The sequence below is a fragment of the Poecilia mexicana genome, unplaced genomic scaffold, assembly GCF_051168715.1.
Source record: "Poecilia mexicana isolate PSO_F unplaced genomic scaffold, ASM5116871v1 scaffold_12, whole genome shotgun sequence".
In the NCBI taxonomy this organism is placed as follows: Eukaryota; Metazoa; Chordata; class Actinopteri; order Cyprinodontiformes; family Poeciliidae; genus Poecilia; species Poecilia mexicana.
Genome location: NW_028263381.1, coordinates 26,048,346 through 26,065,000, shown reverse-complemented (window position 1 = coordinate 26,065,000; position 16,655 = coordinate 26,048,346). Strand labels below are relative to the sequence as shown.

Here is a 16,655-nt window from a genome sequence, read left to right as displayed (position 1 = left end):
CCAACCAACCAACCAACCAACCAACCAACCAACCAGCCAAACAACCAACCAACCAATGAATCATTCATATAACCAACCAACCATTAATCCATCCAACCAACCAACCAACCAACCAACCAACCAACCAACCAACCAACCAACCAACCAACCAACCAACCAACCAACCAATGAATCATTCATATAACCAACCAACCATTAATCCATCCATCCAACCAACCAACCAACCAACCAACCAACCATCCAACCAACCAACCAACCAACCAACCAACCAACCAACCAACCAACCAACCAACCAGCCAAACAACCAACCAACCAATGAATCATTCATATAACCAACCAACCATTAATCCATCCAACCAACCAACCAACCAACCAACCAACCAACCAACCAACCAACCAACCAATGAATCATTCATATAACCAACCAACCATTAATCCATCCATCCAACCAACCAACCAACCAACCAACCAACCAACCAACCAACCAACCAACCAACCAACCATCCAACCAACCAACCATCCAACCAACCAACCAACCAACCAACCAACCAACCAACCAACCAACCAACCGACCGACTGACCGACCGACCATCCAACCAACCAACCGACTGACCGACCATCCAACCGACCGACCGACCATCCAACCAACCAACCAACCAACCAACCAACCAACCAACCAACCAACCAACCAACCAACCAACCAATGAATCATTCATATAACCAACCAACCATTAATCCATCCAACCAACCAACCAACCAACCAACCATTCAACCAATCAACTGTACATCAGTCGTCCAAACAACCAACCACCAGTGAATACCCATCCAACCAATTGTTCATCCGACCAAATGTATTCAGTTGACTTCATCTCAGAACAAAGTTACTTTTTATTGCTCTAAAACTTGTAACATTAATTTTAATTCTGAAAATCTCAAATTGTTGAAATGTTGCAAGTAATGACAAATAAACTAAGAACACCTTTTATTCTGTATAATATCATCCAGCTTTAGTGTGAGCCAAATATTTACTACCTTTAAATCACATTAACATTGTTATTCTATGATATTATATATTCAGAGTACAACGTGTTGTACAGTATTTATGATTAAATAATGTCGTACTACTAGGCATAGCACTTCAGTTTTACATTTTTTTGTGTGTGAGATTACTTGACTTTATTGAAACTTGTAAAGTTTTTCTACTTTGTTGACTCCAGACAGGTGATTCATGTACCTGGTTGTCTCTCTGATGGGTTGATCAGCTTCATCACCTTCAAGTCGTTAAAGTCCTGCTCTTCATTCCTCCCTCCAAACACAAACAGCTGTGAACCAGGGAACAGAAACATGGTGTTGGAGAACATGTGATGCCATTCTGATAAAGTTTATCTGTGAGAAGCCGTCTGACGTGACTGTGCAGGATGAAGGCAGCGTGGCCGTGGCGACGCGCCGGAGGAAGCCCAACATACAGAGGAACCTTCCACTTCATCTTGGCTGGAGACAGAATGAAATATTTCACTCTTCTGACTTTATTTACATCAAACTGACACAATTACAGCCAACATACCAATACTGAGTTTATGGATTTCATTGGACGACGTCGCTGTCGAGTCCTTGTTGGAGATTTGTCCTCCAAACAGATAGATGTCCTTCAAGGGAATAAACACAACAAAGACTGTGTAGAACAAATATCTGTGTATGACACAGGATTTTATATTACAGTGTTTATTGATTGTAACAGACAAAACAAGCTCCACATTTTAAAACTGTTAGCACACAGCTAACCAGCAGCACTCATGGTCACAGTGACATTTTGTTTTCTAAAGGTTCTGACCTGTCCAAACATATAACATATGAAACTAAAACAAATACCACATGATCTGATCATTTTGATCACATGTTCCTTTAACTACATATTTTTATACATCAGTTTCCTAAAAACAGTAAAAAAATGTCCAGAGATCAGAACAGAAACAAAGACCTCTCACTCTGAGTTGTATTTAAACAGAAACTACGTGATGAACTTCACGCTGGGCTACGATTGTCACCAAATATATCTTGTATTAATTTGTGCCATGCACCTTTCAGTGAGTTTATAACTGTTATTACATATGAATACATCTGTTGTTGCTGTGGTTTGTCTTTTTTCTCTTTCTGCAGGTGTAGAATCAGGATGTTGACTTGTGTCCTCTGAGGTTTTTCTCTCTCTGATCTTCATGCTGAGATCATCAGAGCTGCTGCTTCATCACTGAGATCTTCATCGGTACGATCTTTAATGTTTTATTAGTGGCGAAGAATGGAAACATCTTGCCAGTGAAGGTGTGTGTGAAGGTGTGTATGTGTGTGTTAGTATCCAGATCAGAAAAGGACAGTTTTCCTCTGTCCCAGTCCAGATTCACTCTGATCCTCTGGAGATTCTTCTGGACTGAGAGAAACGAGGAAGGAGCTGGTGGAGACCATGCTGAGTATTTACCTGAACACAACTGTAGAACCAAACATCCAGACCATATGCCTCTCTTCCTCTGAGCAGACTCCTCTAACACACCAAATCTCCATCCTGGAATATCTCCAACATCAACATCCCAGCTGTGGTTCCCTGACTTAAAACCCTCAGAACTCAGAACAGAATTCCAGGAATTAATCCTCTCTGGATTATCAGGAAGCTGCTGTTTCTCTCCTACCCTCATGCTGGTCAGATCTTCAGACAGATGGACTGATGGACTAGCCGTGTTTGGGTCCAGAACCAGAGGAGTGTAGGTCACCATGGTCTCCATGTTGCTCCAGATGTTGAAGGCCAGGTTGCCCAGATGTTTGGCCTGGTCTATCAGAGCTCCTGAGGGCAGCTGTGGATCCTCCAGCAGGGGGCAGCGCTGGACTCTTTCCACTGCAGCCTTGTAGTTGTGCAGGAATGAGACGTCTGCAGCTCTCAGCTCCTCCTCTGTGGCTCTGACTGTGTCTGAAAGAGCTGCTATCTCTCTGCTCAGAGCCTCCATCTTCTCCTTCATCATCCCTCTCTTCTGCTCCTCTTCCTCCCTCAGTGCAGCCAGCCTGGCCTCCTCTTCCTCTGCTAGAAACTGATGAAGCTGCTTAAACTGCTCCCTAATCTGCCTCTCTGTGTGTCGGGCCTGGACCTCCAGGTGTTCTGCTGTCTGATCAAACTCCTCCTGAACTTTCTTCCTGAGCTCCAGCTTCTCCTTTAAAGGCTCCAGAGTTTCCTCAAGTTTCTTCCTGTGTTGCTGAGCAGCTTCATCAATGGCTCTGAATCTGTGCTTGGTGTGTTTTTCTGAATCTCTGCAGACGAGACACACTGGCTGCTGATGGTCCAGACAGAAGAGTTTGAGTTTCTCAGAGTGCAGAGAGCAGAGACCCTCTGAAGCTTTTTGGTTTCTCTGCTGTAGGAAAGACTCACACAGATTCTTCAGAGCCAGATTAAAAGGTGGTTCATCTCTAGAAGATCTCCTTTTACAAACTGGACACTCTCTTCCTGGTTTCTCTCCCCAGTATTTCTGCAGACACTCCTTACAGCAGCTGTGGCTACATGACAGAAGAACCGGATCCTTAAATATTTCCAGGCAGACCGGACAGCAGAGATCATCGTCTGATCTGGAAGCCATTTTGTCTCAGAGTGAAGCTGAAACCACAGCAGACAGAAAGTTAAACCATGAAGTCAGTTTCTCTCTGTAGAAACTTTCTGAACTTACTTTGGTTTGCTTGTTTTTCCTCCTGCAGCAGTCTGTGTTCCAGTGTCTAGTTGCTCAGTTCTCTCTGTTCTTCTTGTTCAGAGTTAGTTTGATTTCAGAGACGAAGGCAGGTGTCAGATTTCATCCTCAGGGTGTTTCCTCTATGAGTTTTTCTCTCAACTGTTTCCTGTTCATTTTTTCCAGGTGTTCCTGTTGGAATTCCAGTCTTGAGGCAGAGATGTGTCGCCCTCTAGAGGATTTCTAGTGAACATGCAGCTTTAGAAAAACTACAGTATATAAACTTTTTCTGATAAAATAGTTTCTTCTTGCTCTAAGTACAAATCTATTCTTCCTCTTATAGTATTTATCTCATCAGGAAAATCACATCGACATTAAAAATCTCCATTACAAGAGAATCCAGTCCAAGACTGACAGAGGTTACATAACATTCACAGCAAGAACAGAGAAAGTTAATGCCGCCATAAATTAATTATAATTAAAGGGAACATATGTAAATCACATTTTTAACTCTTAAATACATTTTTTGTGTACTTTGAGTGTCTAGAAGTGTAAAAAATGTAAATGTATTCTGTCCCAGTGCTGTTTATGTATTTTTATTTCATTTTGTTTTGGGGTTAAATTTACATAATCTATTCAACATTTTAAATGGTTTTAGTTATGAAAATAATTTTAAAACTTGGATAAACCTACTATATTTAAATCATACTGCAGAAACATTAAATAAAAATATGTCTAAAAATTGTTATTAAAAGAGGACATCATCAAGGATGTCCTTTATCCCCTTTATTTACTTTAGCATTGGAGCGTCTTGCTATAAGTGGAAGGTCCCATAAAACTGTAGCAGGCATTACGCTTACACAAGCAGAACAAACTTTCATTATATGCAGATGATATAATCCTGTTCATTTTAAATAAAAAAAGTCTATTAGAGATTTTCTTCGTCTAACTGAGGAGTACGGTCATATTTCAGGGAATATAAATAAATCTAAATCCTGATTGTTATTATTGGATGAAAAAGAAAAATCCCCAGATATAAGTTCAGAATTCAAGGTTGTTAGAGAATTCACTAATTTAGGAATTCAATATTTTCAAATTTATATATGATTATCAACACAGAGAGCTCTGCCTCTGACCAGGATGACGATGATGAGCCAGAAGGGCCAGTTGTAGGAGATCCCACTGACCTCTTCCCAGCTGCATCCAGCACTGCTTTTACTCTCCCAAAGGACCCAATGGTAATTTCACTTTCACTGAAACCTGGAATATCTGGGATATTTCAAGGTCAAAAGAACAGGGCCCTGATCAACCAAGTTCAACAAATTTCCCCAGATCTCAGCCTGGATCATAGAAGAGATCATTTACCAGCTGCTGGTACAAAGACGGTTCTGCTGTAGAATATTCTGTTATCAGAGACTCTTCACCTAAATATGCTTCACCTACAGGGATTTCCCTGGTCTAAAGCTCCAGACAGTGCCTACTTCAATTTCTGACTTCTGCAATTATAGGCATTGTCCAAGGAGTCTGGATGTAAGCTTTACTCAGTCAGAGCAAGATATAAATGCAATGTATCCTTGGAGTCAATATAAAAGGGCTAATGAGGTAAATACAATGATGCTGAGTTCTATAAACACAAACTGGAAAACAGTGGAGTTGCCCATGGTGAGAGGCGCCAGGCAGGAGTGGGCATACTTGTTACCCCCCATCTTGGCACCTGTACGTTGCCGTTTACCCCGGTGAACGAGAGGGTAGCCTCCCTCTGCCTACGGGTGGGGGGACGGGTTCTGACTGTTGTCTGTGTTTACGGGCCGAACAGCAGTTCAGATTACCCACCGTCCTTAGAGGGGGTACTGGAGAGTGCCCCTCCTGGGGACTCCCTTGTTCTACTGGGGGACTTCAACGCTCACGTGGGCAATGACAGCGAGACCTGGAGGGGTGTGGTTGGGAGGAACAGCCCCCCCGATCTGAACTCGAGTAGTGTTCTGTTGTTGGACTTCTGTGCTCGTTATGGATTGTCCATCACGAACACCATGGTCAGGTATAAGGGCGTCCATCCATGCACTTGGCACCAGGAAACCCTAGACCGCAGTTCGATGATCGATTTTGTCATCATTTCATTGGATCTGCGACCGTATGTCTTGGAGACTCGGGTGAAGAGAGGTCTAGAGCTGTCCACTGACCACTACCTGGTGGTGAGTTGGCTCCGGTGGTGGGGGAGGATGCCGGTCAGACCTGGCAGGCCAAACGTGTGGTGAGGGTCTGCTAGGAACGTCTGTAGGAGTCCCCTGTGAGACGAAACTTTAACTCCCATCTCCGGCAGAACTTCAAACACATTCCGGGGAAGTTGGGGATATTGAGTCTGAGTGGACCATGTTCCGTACCTCCATTGCCGAGGTGGCCTATCGGAGCTGCTGCCACAAGGTTGTTGGTACCTGTCGCGGTGGCAACCCTCGAACCCATTAGTGGACACCTTTGGTGAGGGATGCTGTCAAGCTGAAGAAAGAGTCCTATCGGGCCATTTTGGCCTGTGGGACTCCAGAAGCAGCTGACGGGTACCGGCGGGTGAAGCGGCATGTGGCTCAGGTGGTCCCTGGGGCAAAAATATCGGGCGTGGAGTTTGGAGAGGCCATGGAGAAAGACTTCCGTACGGTTTCGAGGCAATTCTGGTCCACATTCCGGCATCTCAGGAGGGGGAAGCAGTGCAGCACCAACACTGTTTATAGTGGGGATGGTGTGCTGCTGACCTCAACTCGGGATGTTGTGGGCCGGTGGGCGGAATACTTCGAAAACTTCCAATCTCCAATCTCTGGAGACAAGGTCGCCAAGGTGGTCAAAAAGTTCCTCAGTGGCAGGGCCCACGGGGTGGATGAGATCTGCCCAGAGTTCCTACAGGCTCTGGATGTTGTAGGGTTCTGTTGTCTCACGCAACTCTGCAATGTCACATGGACATCGGGGGCAGTTCCCCTGGATTGGCAGACTGGGGTGGTGGTCCCACTGTTTAAAAAGGGGGACCGGAGGGTGTGCTCCAATTACAGGGGGGGTCACACCCTTAAGCCTCCCTGTTAAGGTCTATTCAGGGGTCCTGGACATGAAGGTCTGTCAGATAGTCAAACCTTGGATTCAGGAAGAGCAGTGTGGTTTTCGTCCTGGTCGTGGAACACTGGACCAGCTCTACACCCTCAGCAGGGTCCTGGAGGTTTCTGGGAGTTCGCCCAACCAGTCTACATGTGTTTTGTGGACTTGGAGAAGGCGTTTGACCGTGTCCCTCGGGGTGGTTTTTGAAAGGTGACACTGACATAAATGTCTAGATGTGCTACAGTATGAACATCTGATGATCTGCCATCTCGTCAGATTTTCCTGTGCGCTTTGCCACAAGGACAGACTGTTGAGTAGCACAGATATTCACAACATGACTCTTCAGATGCCTCTCACTTATGAAAACCTTCTGTCAAGAACTGATCTGATGATTATACTTGGAAGATGCTAATAACATTCACTGGTTTTCATAAAGCGGGATGATTGATAATATTTGTCACCTTTTCAGTTAAAAAACTGAAGCGGCTTATCAGTGTGATCGGGCTGTAATGTCGTTAATTTATTAGGTTTCATGCTGCAGCTGCCAACATTTTCACACAATGGAGGTTCTGTCAAATTTTACTGTTAGCAAAGATTTGGATCCAGAGTCATTAGTAGTTTGATGCTAATTTCATTTTCAAACTGTAGTTAAAAACAGTAATACTGTAAATATTATAGAAAATACAGTAAATGTAGATCAAGACGATAAGAAATAAAATTCACATTCATTATGACATGGACTTGAATGTTTCTGACAGTTTTTCCTGTATTTTTATTATTTTTTTTGCAACAATAACAGAAAACTAAAAGAAAGTATTTATAGGAAAAAGTCAAATACAAACAAACAGTCATCTCAGAAAAATCAACACATGAAAATTTAGAAATGATGGAAAACGTCGTTTCAGATTCATTCAGTTTTATCACTAAGCAGATAAAAATAATCTGCATTCAGTTAAACATATTGACATTAATTTCTGTTACAATGGAAACAATAGTTGTAAATCAGAGATTAAGAAGTTTCCAGATGATCAGATCGTCTCTAGTTTCCTCTTTAAAACTAAAGAGTTTCAATCTGATCAATAAGTTTTTATCTGGACTTTGTTCTTCATCACCGAGATCTTCATTGGTATGATCTTGACTGTTTTAGTAGTGAAGAAGTATGGAAACATCTTGTCAGTGAAGGTGTGTGTGAAGGTGTGTATGTGTGTGTTAGTATCCAGATCAGAGAAGGACAGTTTTCCTCTGTCCCAGTCCAGATTCACTCTGATCCTCTGGAGATTCTTCTGGACTGAGAGACGAGTGGAAGGAGCTGGTGGAGAAAATGCCGAGTATTGACCTTGATAGAAACGTACATACAACCATCCAGACTTTATGCTTTCCTTCCTCTGAACAGACTCTTCTAACACACCAAGGCTCCAGTATGAACTGTCTCCAACATCAACATCCCAGCTGTGGTTCCCTGAGTTAAAACCCTCAGAACTCAGAACAGACCAGCTGTGATCAAATCTCTCTGGATTACCAGGAAGCTGCTGTTTCTCTCCTCTCCTCCCATTGGTCAGATCTTCAGACAGATGGACTGATGGACCAGCCGTGTTTGGGTCCAGAACCAGAGGAGTGTAGGTCACCATGGTCTCCATGTTGCTCCAGATGTTGAAGGCCAGGTTGCCCAGATGTTTGGCCTGGTCTATCAGAGCTCCTGAGGGCAGCTGTGGATCCTCCAGCAGGGGGCAGCGCTGGACTCTTTCCACTGCAGCCTTGTAGTTGTGCAGGAATGAGACGTCTGCAGCTCTCAGCTCCTCCTCTGTGGCTCTGACTGTGTCTGAAAGAGCTGCTATCTCTCTGCTCAGAGCCTCCATCTTCTCCTTCATCATCCCTCTCTTCTGCTCCTCTTCCTCCCTCAGTGCAGCCAGCCTGGCCTCCTCTTCCTCTGCTAGAAACTGATGAAGCTGCTTAAACTGCTCCCTAATCTGCCTCTCTGTGTGTCGGGCCTGGACCTCCAGGTGTTCTGCTGTCTGATCAAACTCCTCCTGAACTTTCTTCCTGAGCTCCAGCTTCTCCTTTAAAGGCTCCAGAGTTTCCTCAAGTTTCTTCCTGTGTTGCTGAGCAGCTTCATCGATGGGTCTGAATCTGTGCTCGGTGTGTTTTTCTGAATCTCTGCAGACGAGACAAACTGGCTGCTGATGGTCCAGACAGAAGAGTTTGAGTTTCTCAGAGTGCAGAGAGCAGAGACCCTCTGAAGCTTTTTGGTTTCTCTGCTGTAACAAAGACTCACACAGATTCTTCAGAGCCAGATTACAGGGAGGAGCATCTGATGCTGATCTTTTCCTACAAACAGGACATGAGCGACCAGTTCTTGTTCTCCAGTATTTCTGCAGACACTCCTTACAGAAGCTGTGGCTACATGACAGAAGAACCGGATCCTTAAATATTTCCAGACAGACCGGACAGCAGAGATCATCGTCTGATCTGGAAGCCATTTTGTCTCAGAGTGAAGCTGAAACCACAGCAGACAGAAAGTCAAACCAGGAAGTCAGTTTCTCTCTGTAGAAACTTTATGAACTTACTTTGACTTGCTTGTGTTTCCTCCTGCAGCAGTCTGTGTTCCAGTGTCTAGTTGCTCAGTTCTCTCTCTGCTCTCCTTGTTCAGTGTTCCTGTTTTTCCCGGGTCTTCCTTTTGAATCATCCGCCTCGAGAGGATTTAGTTTTCTTCTTCGTCGTTTTTTTCTTCTTCTTTCCTATTATGGCGGATCGCAAGCAACTTTAAGGAGCATACCGCCACCTACTGTACACGAGCAACATTACATCTATTATTTTTTTTTATTATTTTGTATCCTGAAGATAAATGAATAATTATTTCTTCAATCTGTAAATATCCATCATGTTTCCTCCATTTCCCAATAGTCCTGTATTCTCCGTTCTTGTCCTTCCAATCGATTCTTCTCAGTTTCTGCCCTTCAGGTTCTTCATCAATTTGTGTTGTACATTTTCTATCTCTCTACATCCTTCACATTTCTCAAAATAAAACGCCATTTAAATAAAACGCCTCCTGCAGCAGTCTGTGTTTCAGTGTCCAGTTGCTCAGTTCTCTCTCTGTTCTCCTTGTTCAGAGGTAGTTTGGTTTCAGTCGGAAGACAGAAGTCAGAGTTCATCCTCAGGGCGTTTACTCAGTTAGTTTTTCTCTCTGAACTGTTTCCTGTTTATTTCTTGTATCGCCCTCTAGAGCAGGGGTGCCCAATACGTCGATCGCGATCGACCGGTCGATCGCGGAAGGTTTTGAGTCGATCTCGGCAGATGACAACCTGAACGCAGGACGCTGAGAGCAGCGCTTCCTCTTCTGACGGGCTTATCAAAAATATTCACTAAGATCCTAAACGTTTGTAGCTTCATTAAAAAAGAATAATTATTTTAAAAAATCAACAAGACGTGTTAAAATGAATAATCTCAGTAATTATTGTTTGAACAAGGTGTTGCGCAATTCAGTGCGTTTCGGTCCCATTAAAAAAAATTAAAAAAATTAAAAAGCGACTCAAAGACCGACTGACGAGCAGAGCAGGAGTTTAAATGAGCTACTCAACCACCGCTGTGTTCATGAGAGGCTTATTAATAATCGAGAAATAAATATCAAGCCTGGAAACGTGATATCGTAACGGACTGAATGTTGTGTTTTTAACGTAATCTCTGCTCGGCTTGCGGGGCGCAGGCGGTTGCCACGGCAACGGGTGGCTTAAACGACAAAGAGACAGAAAGTAAAAAGGTGGAGTGGTTTTGATTTGATCATCATTTCAGGTTGTTTTACCTTTGTTGGCTCCTGTCCGCTGTAGTTTCTGAACATTCAATAAACGACAAACTTGGACTAATTACCTCGTTTGTTTGTGAGCATACGTCACAACAAACATCAAATAGGACAAATATATTTCATTAAGTTTTAACTAATTCTACTGTGATAATTATGTGAAATTAAATTAATTATATCCCGACTTCCGAAGATTTGCCTTTACCCTTTGGTTTGATTATCTCAAACTTTGGTTTGAGATAATCAAACCAAATTTCAGATCCACCATGACTGACTGACACCTGCTGGTTTGCAACCAGCTTCTGACTGAGAAACCAGTAACCTGCTCCCAGTGTCAGAATCTCACTGAGGAAGAAACTGCATAGGTTTTCTGTCACTTTATTATTTCTGCTATAACTGATGCATATTCGCATATAAAATAAGTCAATAGAGTTTAATTTGCATTTTTGTCTTTGTGTCATGAGGTAGATCTCAGGCGGCTGGTGAGAGAAAAAGTAGATCTTGCTCTCAAAAAGTTTGGGCTCCCCTGCTAGAGGATATCATGTAAATCTGCAGTTTCAGATAAACTACAGCCCTGGAGGTGATGGTGGTTTTTCGCATTGAGTGAAATTTTACTTATTTCAAAAAAATAGTTTTTAGAATTTGAAATGTTTGGATGCAAATTTGTTCAGTTCTGTGACATGTTTTTCAAACGGTGGTTAGAAAAAGTAATTTTTTTAATATTACACAAAATACAGTAAATGCAAACCATAAAATATATCTAATAATAAATAAAGTAAATAAAAATAAAATCTACTACAGTAGAATAAATACCCAATATTGATTAAACTCCTCCATTTATGCTGGCAAAGAGCGACACAGACATTATTGATTATTAAAGTCGACTGACTGGTAGATGGAGATTTGAGAGAAGGAGAATCAAACTGTTGCTTCAGTTATTTCATCCGGATCTCAGTGGTTTCTAGTAGTCAGGTGATTTCCATGTTGTTTCCATAGCTAAAGCTAACAGTCAACCAAAAACCAGGCTAATCCTAAAACCAACCAACCAGTCAACATGTCAATTATAGAACCAGCCAGTCAAACACAGGACCAACAAATTGACCAACCAGTCAACCAACTGTCTGTCCATCAGCTGGGAATCAAAACTTCCCATGAATCTTATTTAAACATGCCACAAAACGTGATTTTCATTTTCCATGAGCTGTAAATGTAACATGTGCTCTGATCTAGGTTTTAGCTAGACAAGGAAATGTCATCAGGACTCTCTAAGGTATGAAAACAAAGTGAGTGAGTGTAAGAGAAAAATTATTAAAAATGGAGAAAGAGACAAAGAGTTTATCAGATATGAAAGCAGATTCATTTTAGCAGCTCACTCAGATTCAACATGAAGTCAGAGGACCAGGCCAAGACTGCCAGGTTCAGGATCAGCCCAACTGACTGATCTACAGGTTTCACTTCAGGTTTCTGCATCCAACCAGACATCCATCCATCCGTCCGTCCGTCCGTCCGTCCGTCCGTCCGTCCGTCCGTCCGTCCGTCCGTCCGTCCGTCCGTCCATCCATCCATCCATCCATCCATCCATCCATCCATCCATCCATCCATAAAAACAACCAGTAATTATACAAACCAACCAACCAAATCTTTGCAGAAACACCCAAATTCTTTCTATTTTAGTAGCCAGGGTTTCTCTATATTTTAAAAGTATCTTCATCAGTATTTTTTCACATTTCTCAAGATCCCGCACATTTTTATCTTTAGCTTTCTTTAACTGTTTTCAATACATTTTCCCTTCTTGTACCTGACCAGGACATTTTTTGTCATATTAACATAATGAAACATGATAAACGGGGGAAAAAGAAAAGGTTCAAACCCTAAAGAACATTTTCTTCAGCAGTTTGATAGTTTCTCTGCCCTGGTTCACCTTGATAGAGATTTTTTAGTATTATCATTTTGTTGTTACTTTAGTTATAAATTGTTGCGACTTTCAGTTTAAAGTGTTGTGTGTATGAACTGACCTGGTGTCACAACTGCCTGTTCATCTTCATGTGAAACAGTTAACTCTGTGGTTCTTTTCTTTATGTAGGTTTAGGAAAACACCTATCACACCTCTTCAGAGTGTGTGAGTGTGTGTGTGTGTGTGTGTGTGTGTGTGTGTGTGTGCGTGTGTGTGCGTGTGTGTGTGTGTGTGTGTGTGTGTGTGTGTGTGTGTGTGTGTGTGTACCTTCTCATGGTGTGCAGTCAGTGTCTGTCCACTGCAGGCTGCAGGAGATTCTCCCTTCACCTCCCATTTCTGCCACTGCAGCTTCTCTGAAAACACAGAGAGACTCTCACTGACCAGAGCTTGGAGAACAACGGTTTCCTTTGGTTTCTTGGTCTGAATTCAGACTCAAAAACTGAGAAAGTTGGTTAAAAATCCATAAAAACTGGTCTTTACATGGTGATTCTTTGAATCTTAAAAGGTTTTGATACGTTCAGGTGTTGTACCGCTGATTTTAAGATTATCATAATGAAATCAGTCAACATTTTCGTATTTATTTATTCAGTTTAAGACGTTTAAATAAACATGTATTGCATCATGATGTGTTGTTTTAAAGTGGATCCCAGCCTGACCAAAGTGTACCTGTGTTCAGAGCGTAAAGGTCCTGACAAAACGTTCCTCCTGCTCCGTGACCTCCAAACATGAAGAGCTGATCTCCAGCCTGAGCGAAACGCTGCCCCCATCTGGAGAGGCAGAAACGGACGATGTGAATATCCAGGATGAAACTCAGAGATTATCAATGTCATTTGGCCTGATTGAGTCTCACAGGGCAGGAGGAAGCGATCCGCTGGTTTTAACCGGAGTCCAGGTGACGGACACTGAAACAAAGTCAGGATCCAGACTTCAGTCCAACATGTTTCATTTCCTCTGGACGGAAACGATTCAGGATGAGGTTTTTAACCTGTGTTGAAGACCAGGAGGTCGTCGGTTGGCTCGCCCTCCAGCTGCCCTCCGTACACGTAGATGTTGTCTCCAGCAGCAGCAGAGCCGTAATGGAGAACCCTGGGAGCCACGCCGCCGGCTGACAGGCATTCCCAGGCCAAAGACACTGCAGAGAACATGGAACGTCATCAGATCGCTGAGAGACGTGAAGCTGAAGACCAAACCTGGAGGGAAGGAGGCGATGGGGCGTTGGCCTCACCGACGTCGAAGCTGAAGACGCCTGGGAGGCATTCAGAGGCTTCAGGACTGGAGGATCCTCCGAACAGATACAGCTTCCCTCTGACGACGCTGAGCAGCAGACGATGTTACATCAGGGCCAAACGTCAACAGAGCAGTTGGCTTTTCAAAGGTTGGTCAAACTTTGTTTGGACAGAAGCTGCTGTTCCCTGGTTTATGTCCCACATCTCTACCTGTTCAGTTAGTGATTAACTCATTAGCGCTGCTGTGTCCCGCAGGCGGGACGTAGCAACATCCTGTGTTCTTGTTGTTGCAGCAATCTTATTTAGAAATGTAGGATTCTGGAGATTCCAATAATAAATGCCAACCAAGGATTCAATCATAACACAGTAAATACTTTAGTCAAGTCCAGTGATGGGCACACTTCTGCTAATGCGCTAATAGCACAGCTAACTTTGAACATCTTTAGCACACTTAGCTTTAGCATTAGCTTCTGAATAGCGCTAATTTTCTTGGCTGTTTTGTAAATTTTCAGTTGAATAAAGTTCGACTTCTGAAGTAGTTAGAAGTTTATGCTCTTATTTTGAAGTGGATAAAGACTTGTTTACTCAGCAGTTTTTTGTGACTCCTTTTGCTATTAAAAGAAAATAAATTCAAAGTGAAAACCTGGATGGATACTTTGTGCTGCACCATCAGTGATCACTTCACCCCAATATTGTTTTTAAATCTCCACCAGCTGCCTGAACTGTGATCAATGGCCACTCAGAATTATTCCAAGGGCCGTAAATGGCCCCAGGGCCACACTTTGGACACCTCTGCTTTAGATCTCACTGGGACATTAATCCTTTAATCCTGGAAATGTTCTTCAGGTGACAGAAGGTTGACTTTGTAACCGTCTTTATGTGGCTCTGGAGGTCCAAACCCAGATTTCAGCCTGATTTCTGGTTTCCAGCTGTAATAACTGAAGCTGTGACTCCAGATCGTTCCTCTTTAGGTTCACAGACAACAACTTCAGTTTTGTTTCTGGAGAAAGTTGTGGCGCCTGTTCTGATTCATCGCTACCTCCATGCTACCTGCTGGCGGCCATGTTGGAGTGGGATTTACCAGAGTGTGTGTCCTTCTCTGGCCGATGGGATTTCTCCGCTCTGAGGAATCTCCTCCCAGGTCACATCATCAGGAGTCACTGCAACCATCAAACCTGGGAATCATTTCCAGATCGCAGCTACAGAGAAACTTCATGTGTTCACAGCCAAAACGCAACGTTTAGCAAGAAACAGCAAATATGAAAAGTTTAAGAGAATCCAAGAGTCAAGAATGGATTTTATTTTGATTTTTTTTTTTTAGAAAAACGATTTTTAATGGACAACAGACTTTTTGGACATTCTGTGTTATTTGTCAACATGAAAGCATAAAATGAAACACTGAAGGCTACATGCTATTGGTCGGTTACCTGTTAGCATGTAGAAGTCAGAGAAGTAAACAGGACTGACCTAAAGAATGAGAACAAAGTTAATAAATTAATATTTAATCTCCTTTAAACGTAACAAAAAGAGTAAATGATGATAAAAGTGTGTCATGTTTTAGTTTGTGTGTTTTCTTCACCTCTGGGCTGATGCTACTCGCTCCTCCGAACAGAAAGGCGACGCTTCCAGCCACAGCTACAGCGTGACCATGTCTGCAGAAACACGCTCAGTTTAAGACGCGTCGGCGTAACAGAGAGTTATTCAGTTTAATTAGCTGCTGCTGGCGTCACACCAGGGCCGGACCAAGCCTGTTTGGGGCCCCAAGCAGATTTATTGGGGCCCCATACCAGCTAGTCAACATTCCTAAACTACGCTGTGTGTAGCATGTTTACTAGCATTAGCTTCATTTGTAATTAGCTTACATCACATCAGTGTTATTACAGGATTAACAAACTAAAAATAATTATTAGGATTTTGAAATGCAGAGTCGTATTTAAGGTGCCATATCATTTAATTTAACTGTTTGAAAGTAACATCAGGTGATAAACACAAAATTTACAATTAAAACCAGCTGATGTTTTACTTTTCCCCAACAGAGGCAGCAGCCATCAACAGAAAGAGATGAACTATTATTGTGTCACAACTATAGTAACAAAATGGAAATGGATTTTTTTCTACCTTTAATAGCATTTAGTTTGAATTATTAAATGTTATTTTGAGTATATATATTAGTCATGCTAGCCTGGTGCTCTTGGGCAGCCGTTCAACTCGCCCATGCCTTGGGCCGGCCCTGCGTCACACTGACCTGGGACTCGGAGGTTCTCCTCTGATTCCTCTCTCCAGCCACTGGCCGCTGGCTAAAGCCATCTTCACCTCTGATTTCACTTCTGCTCCTCTTCCTGTCGCACATTTATATCATAGATACTTTAGATTTACTTTCATATTCCTTCTGTTTGTAGCAAAACGGTAAATCTAGATGTAGTGACGCCTTTTGTCCGCTAGAAGGCACTAAAAGCTGCCAAATAATTTCCCATCATGACGCAGGTTTTACAGACAGAGGAAAGTTTGATTCATAAAACCATAATCAGGACGAAAACTCACCTGCTGAGCTCTGCAGCTCTCAGTTCAGCTTCTCTTCTGTTGGTCTCTGGTTGTTTCACTGAAACCAACAATAACTGATCCAGCTCAGCTTACAGGTAAACCTACACCTGGCCGCTGTTGCCATGCAACCGTGTCCAAATACAGCAGACAATTCATTCACTGAAAAAACAAAACAGGTGATCTTAATTTAAAAAATGTATCTGTTATAAGAAATGAAATGTATCCAATATATAAAGTTTATTAAGTTGTCAAACAAATATATATAAAATACATTTAATAAGCTCAATTTAATTACATGTAAGAAACTAACAGGTTTTTAAGTTGGAGCTACATTTTCTTTTTCAGCCTTTATTTTGTTTATTATATTTTTC

General features: G+C 42.6%; 3 protein-coding genes across 3 annotated transcripts in view; all 3 read right to left on the bottom strand.

Annotated features, from left to right (window-relative positions):
• The window catches only part of LOC106912151 (uncharacterized), a 17,804-nt gene extending 2,432 nt beyond the window's left edge, over window positions 1–15,372 (bottom strand). The window contains exons 1-9 of the mRNA XM_088011208.1: window positions 14,825–15,372; window positions 13,743–13,831; window positions 13,503–13,649; window positions 13,368–13,419; window positions 13,184–13,284; window positions 12,785–12,870; window positions 1,565–1,646; window positions 1,406–1,491; window positions 1,235–1,322 (exon numbers count right to left, since the gene is read on the bottom strand). Of these exons, the coding sequence (XP_087867334.1) occupies window positions 1,235–1,322; window positions 1,406–1,491; window positions 1,565–1,646; window positions 12,785–12,870; window positions 13,184–13,284; window positions 13,368–13,419; window positions 13,503–13,649; window positions 13,743–13,831; window positions 14,825–14,913 (820 nt within the window). The 5' untranslated portion in view covers window positions 14,914–15,372. The remainder of the gene's footprint in view (window positions 1–1,234; window positions 1,323–1,405; window positions 1,492–1,564; window positions 1,647–12,784; window positions 12,871–13,183; window positions 13,285–13,367; window positions 13,420–13,502; window positions 13,650–13,742; window positions 13,832–14,824) is intronic.
• LOC106913502 (nuclear factor 7, ovary-like) lies at window positions 1,707–3,864 on the bottom strand. Its single transcript, XM_014980119.2, has 2 exons — window positions 3,699–3,864; window positions 1,707–3,628 (listed from the first exon to the last, which is right to left on the bottom strand). The coding sequence occupies exon 2, from the start codon at window positions 3,609–3,611 to the stop codon at window positions 2,226–2,228; it is 1,386 nt and encodes a 461-aa protein (XP_014835605.2). The 5' UTR covers window positions 3,612–3,628; window positions 3,699–3,864; the 3' UTR covers window positions 1,707–2,225.
• Window positions 7,270–10,069, bottom strand: LOC106912149 (nuclear factor 7, brain-like). The gene is made up of 2 exons (XM_014978983.2): window positions 9,335–10,069; window positions 7,270–9,264 (listed from the first exon to the last, which is right to left on the bottom strand). Exon 2 carries the CDS (start codon window positions 9,245–9,247, stop codon window positions 7,847–7,849), a length of 1,401 nt encoding a protein of 466 aa, XP_014834469.2. The 5' UTR covers window positions 9,248–9,264; window positions 9,335–10,069; the 3' UTR covers window positions 7,270–7,846.
• Window positions 15,373–16,655: the final 1,283 nt, after the last annotated feature.

What these genes read in the sequence shown, in the direction of transcription:
- LOC106913502 (XM_014980119.2), bottom strand. Translation starts at nt 3,611, where the DNA reads ATGGCTTCCAGATCAGACGATGATCTCTGCTGTCCGGTCTGCCTGGAA.
- LOC106912149 (XM_014978983.2), bottom strand. Translation starts at nt 9,247, where the DNA reads ATGGCTTCCAGATCAGACGATGATCTCTGCTGTCCGGTCTGTCTGGAA.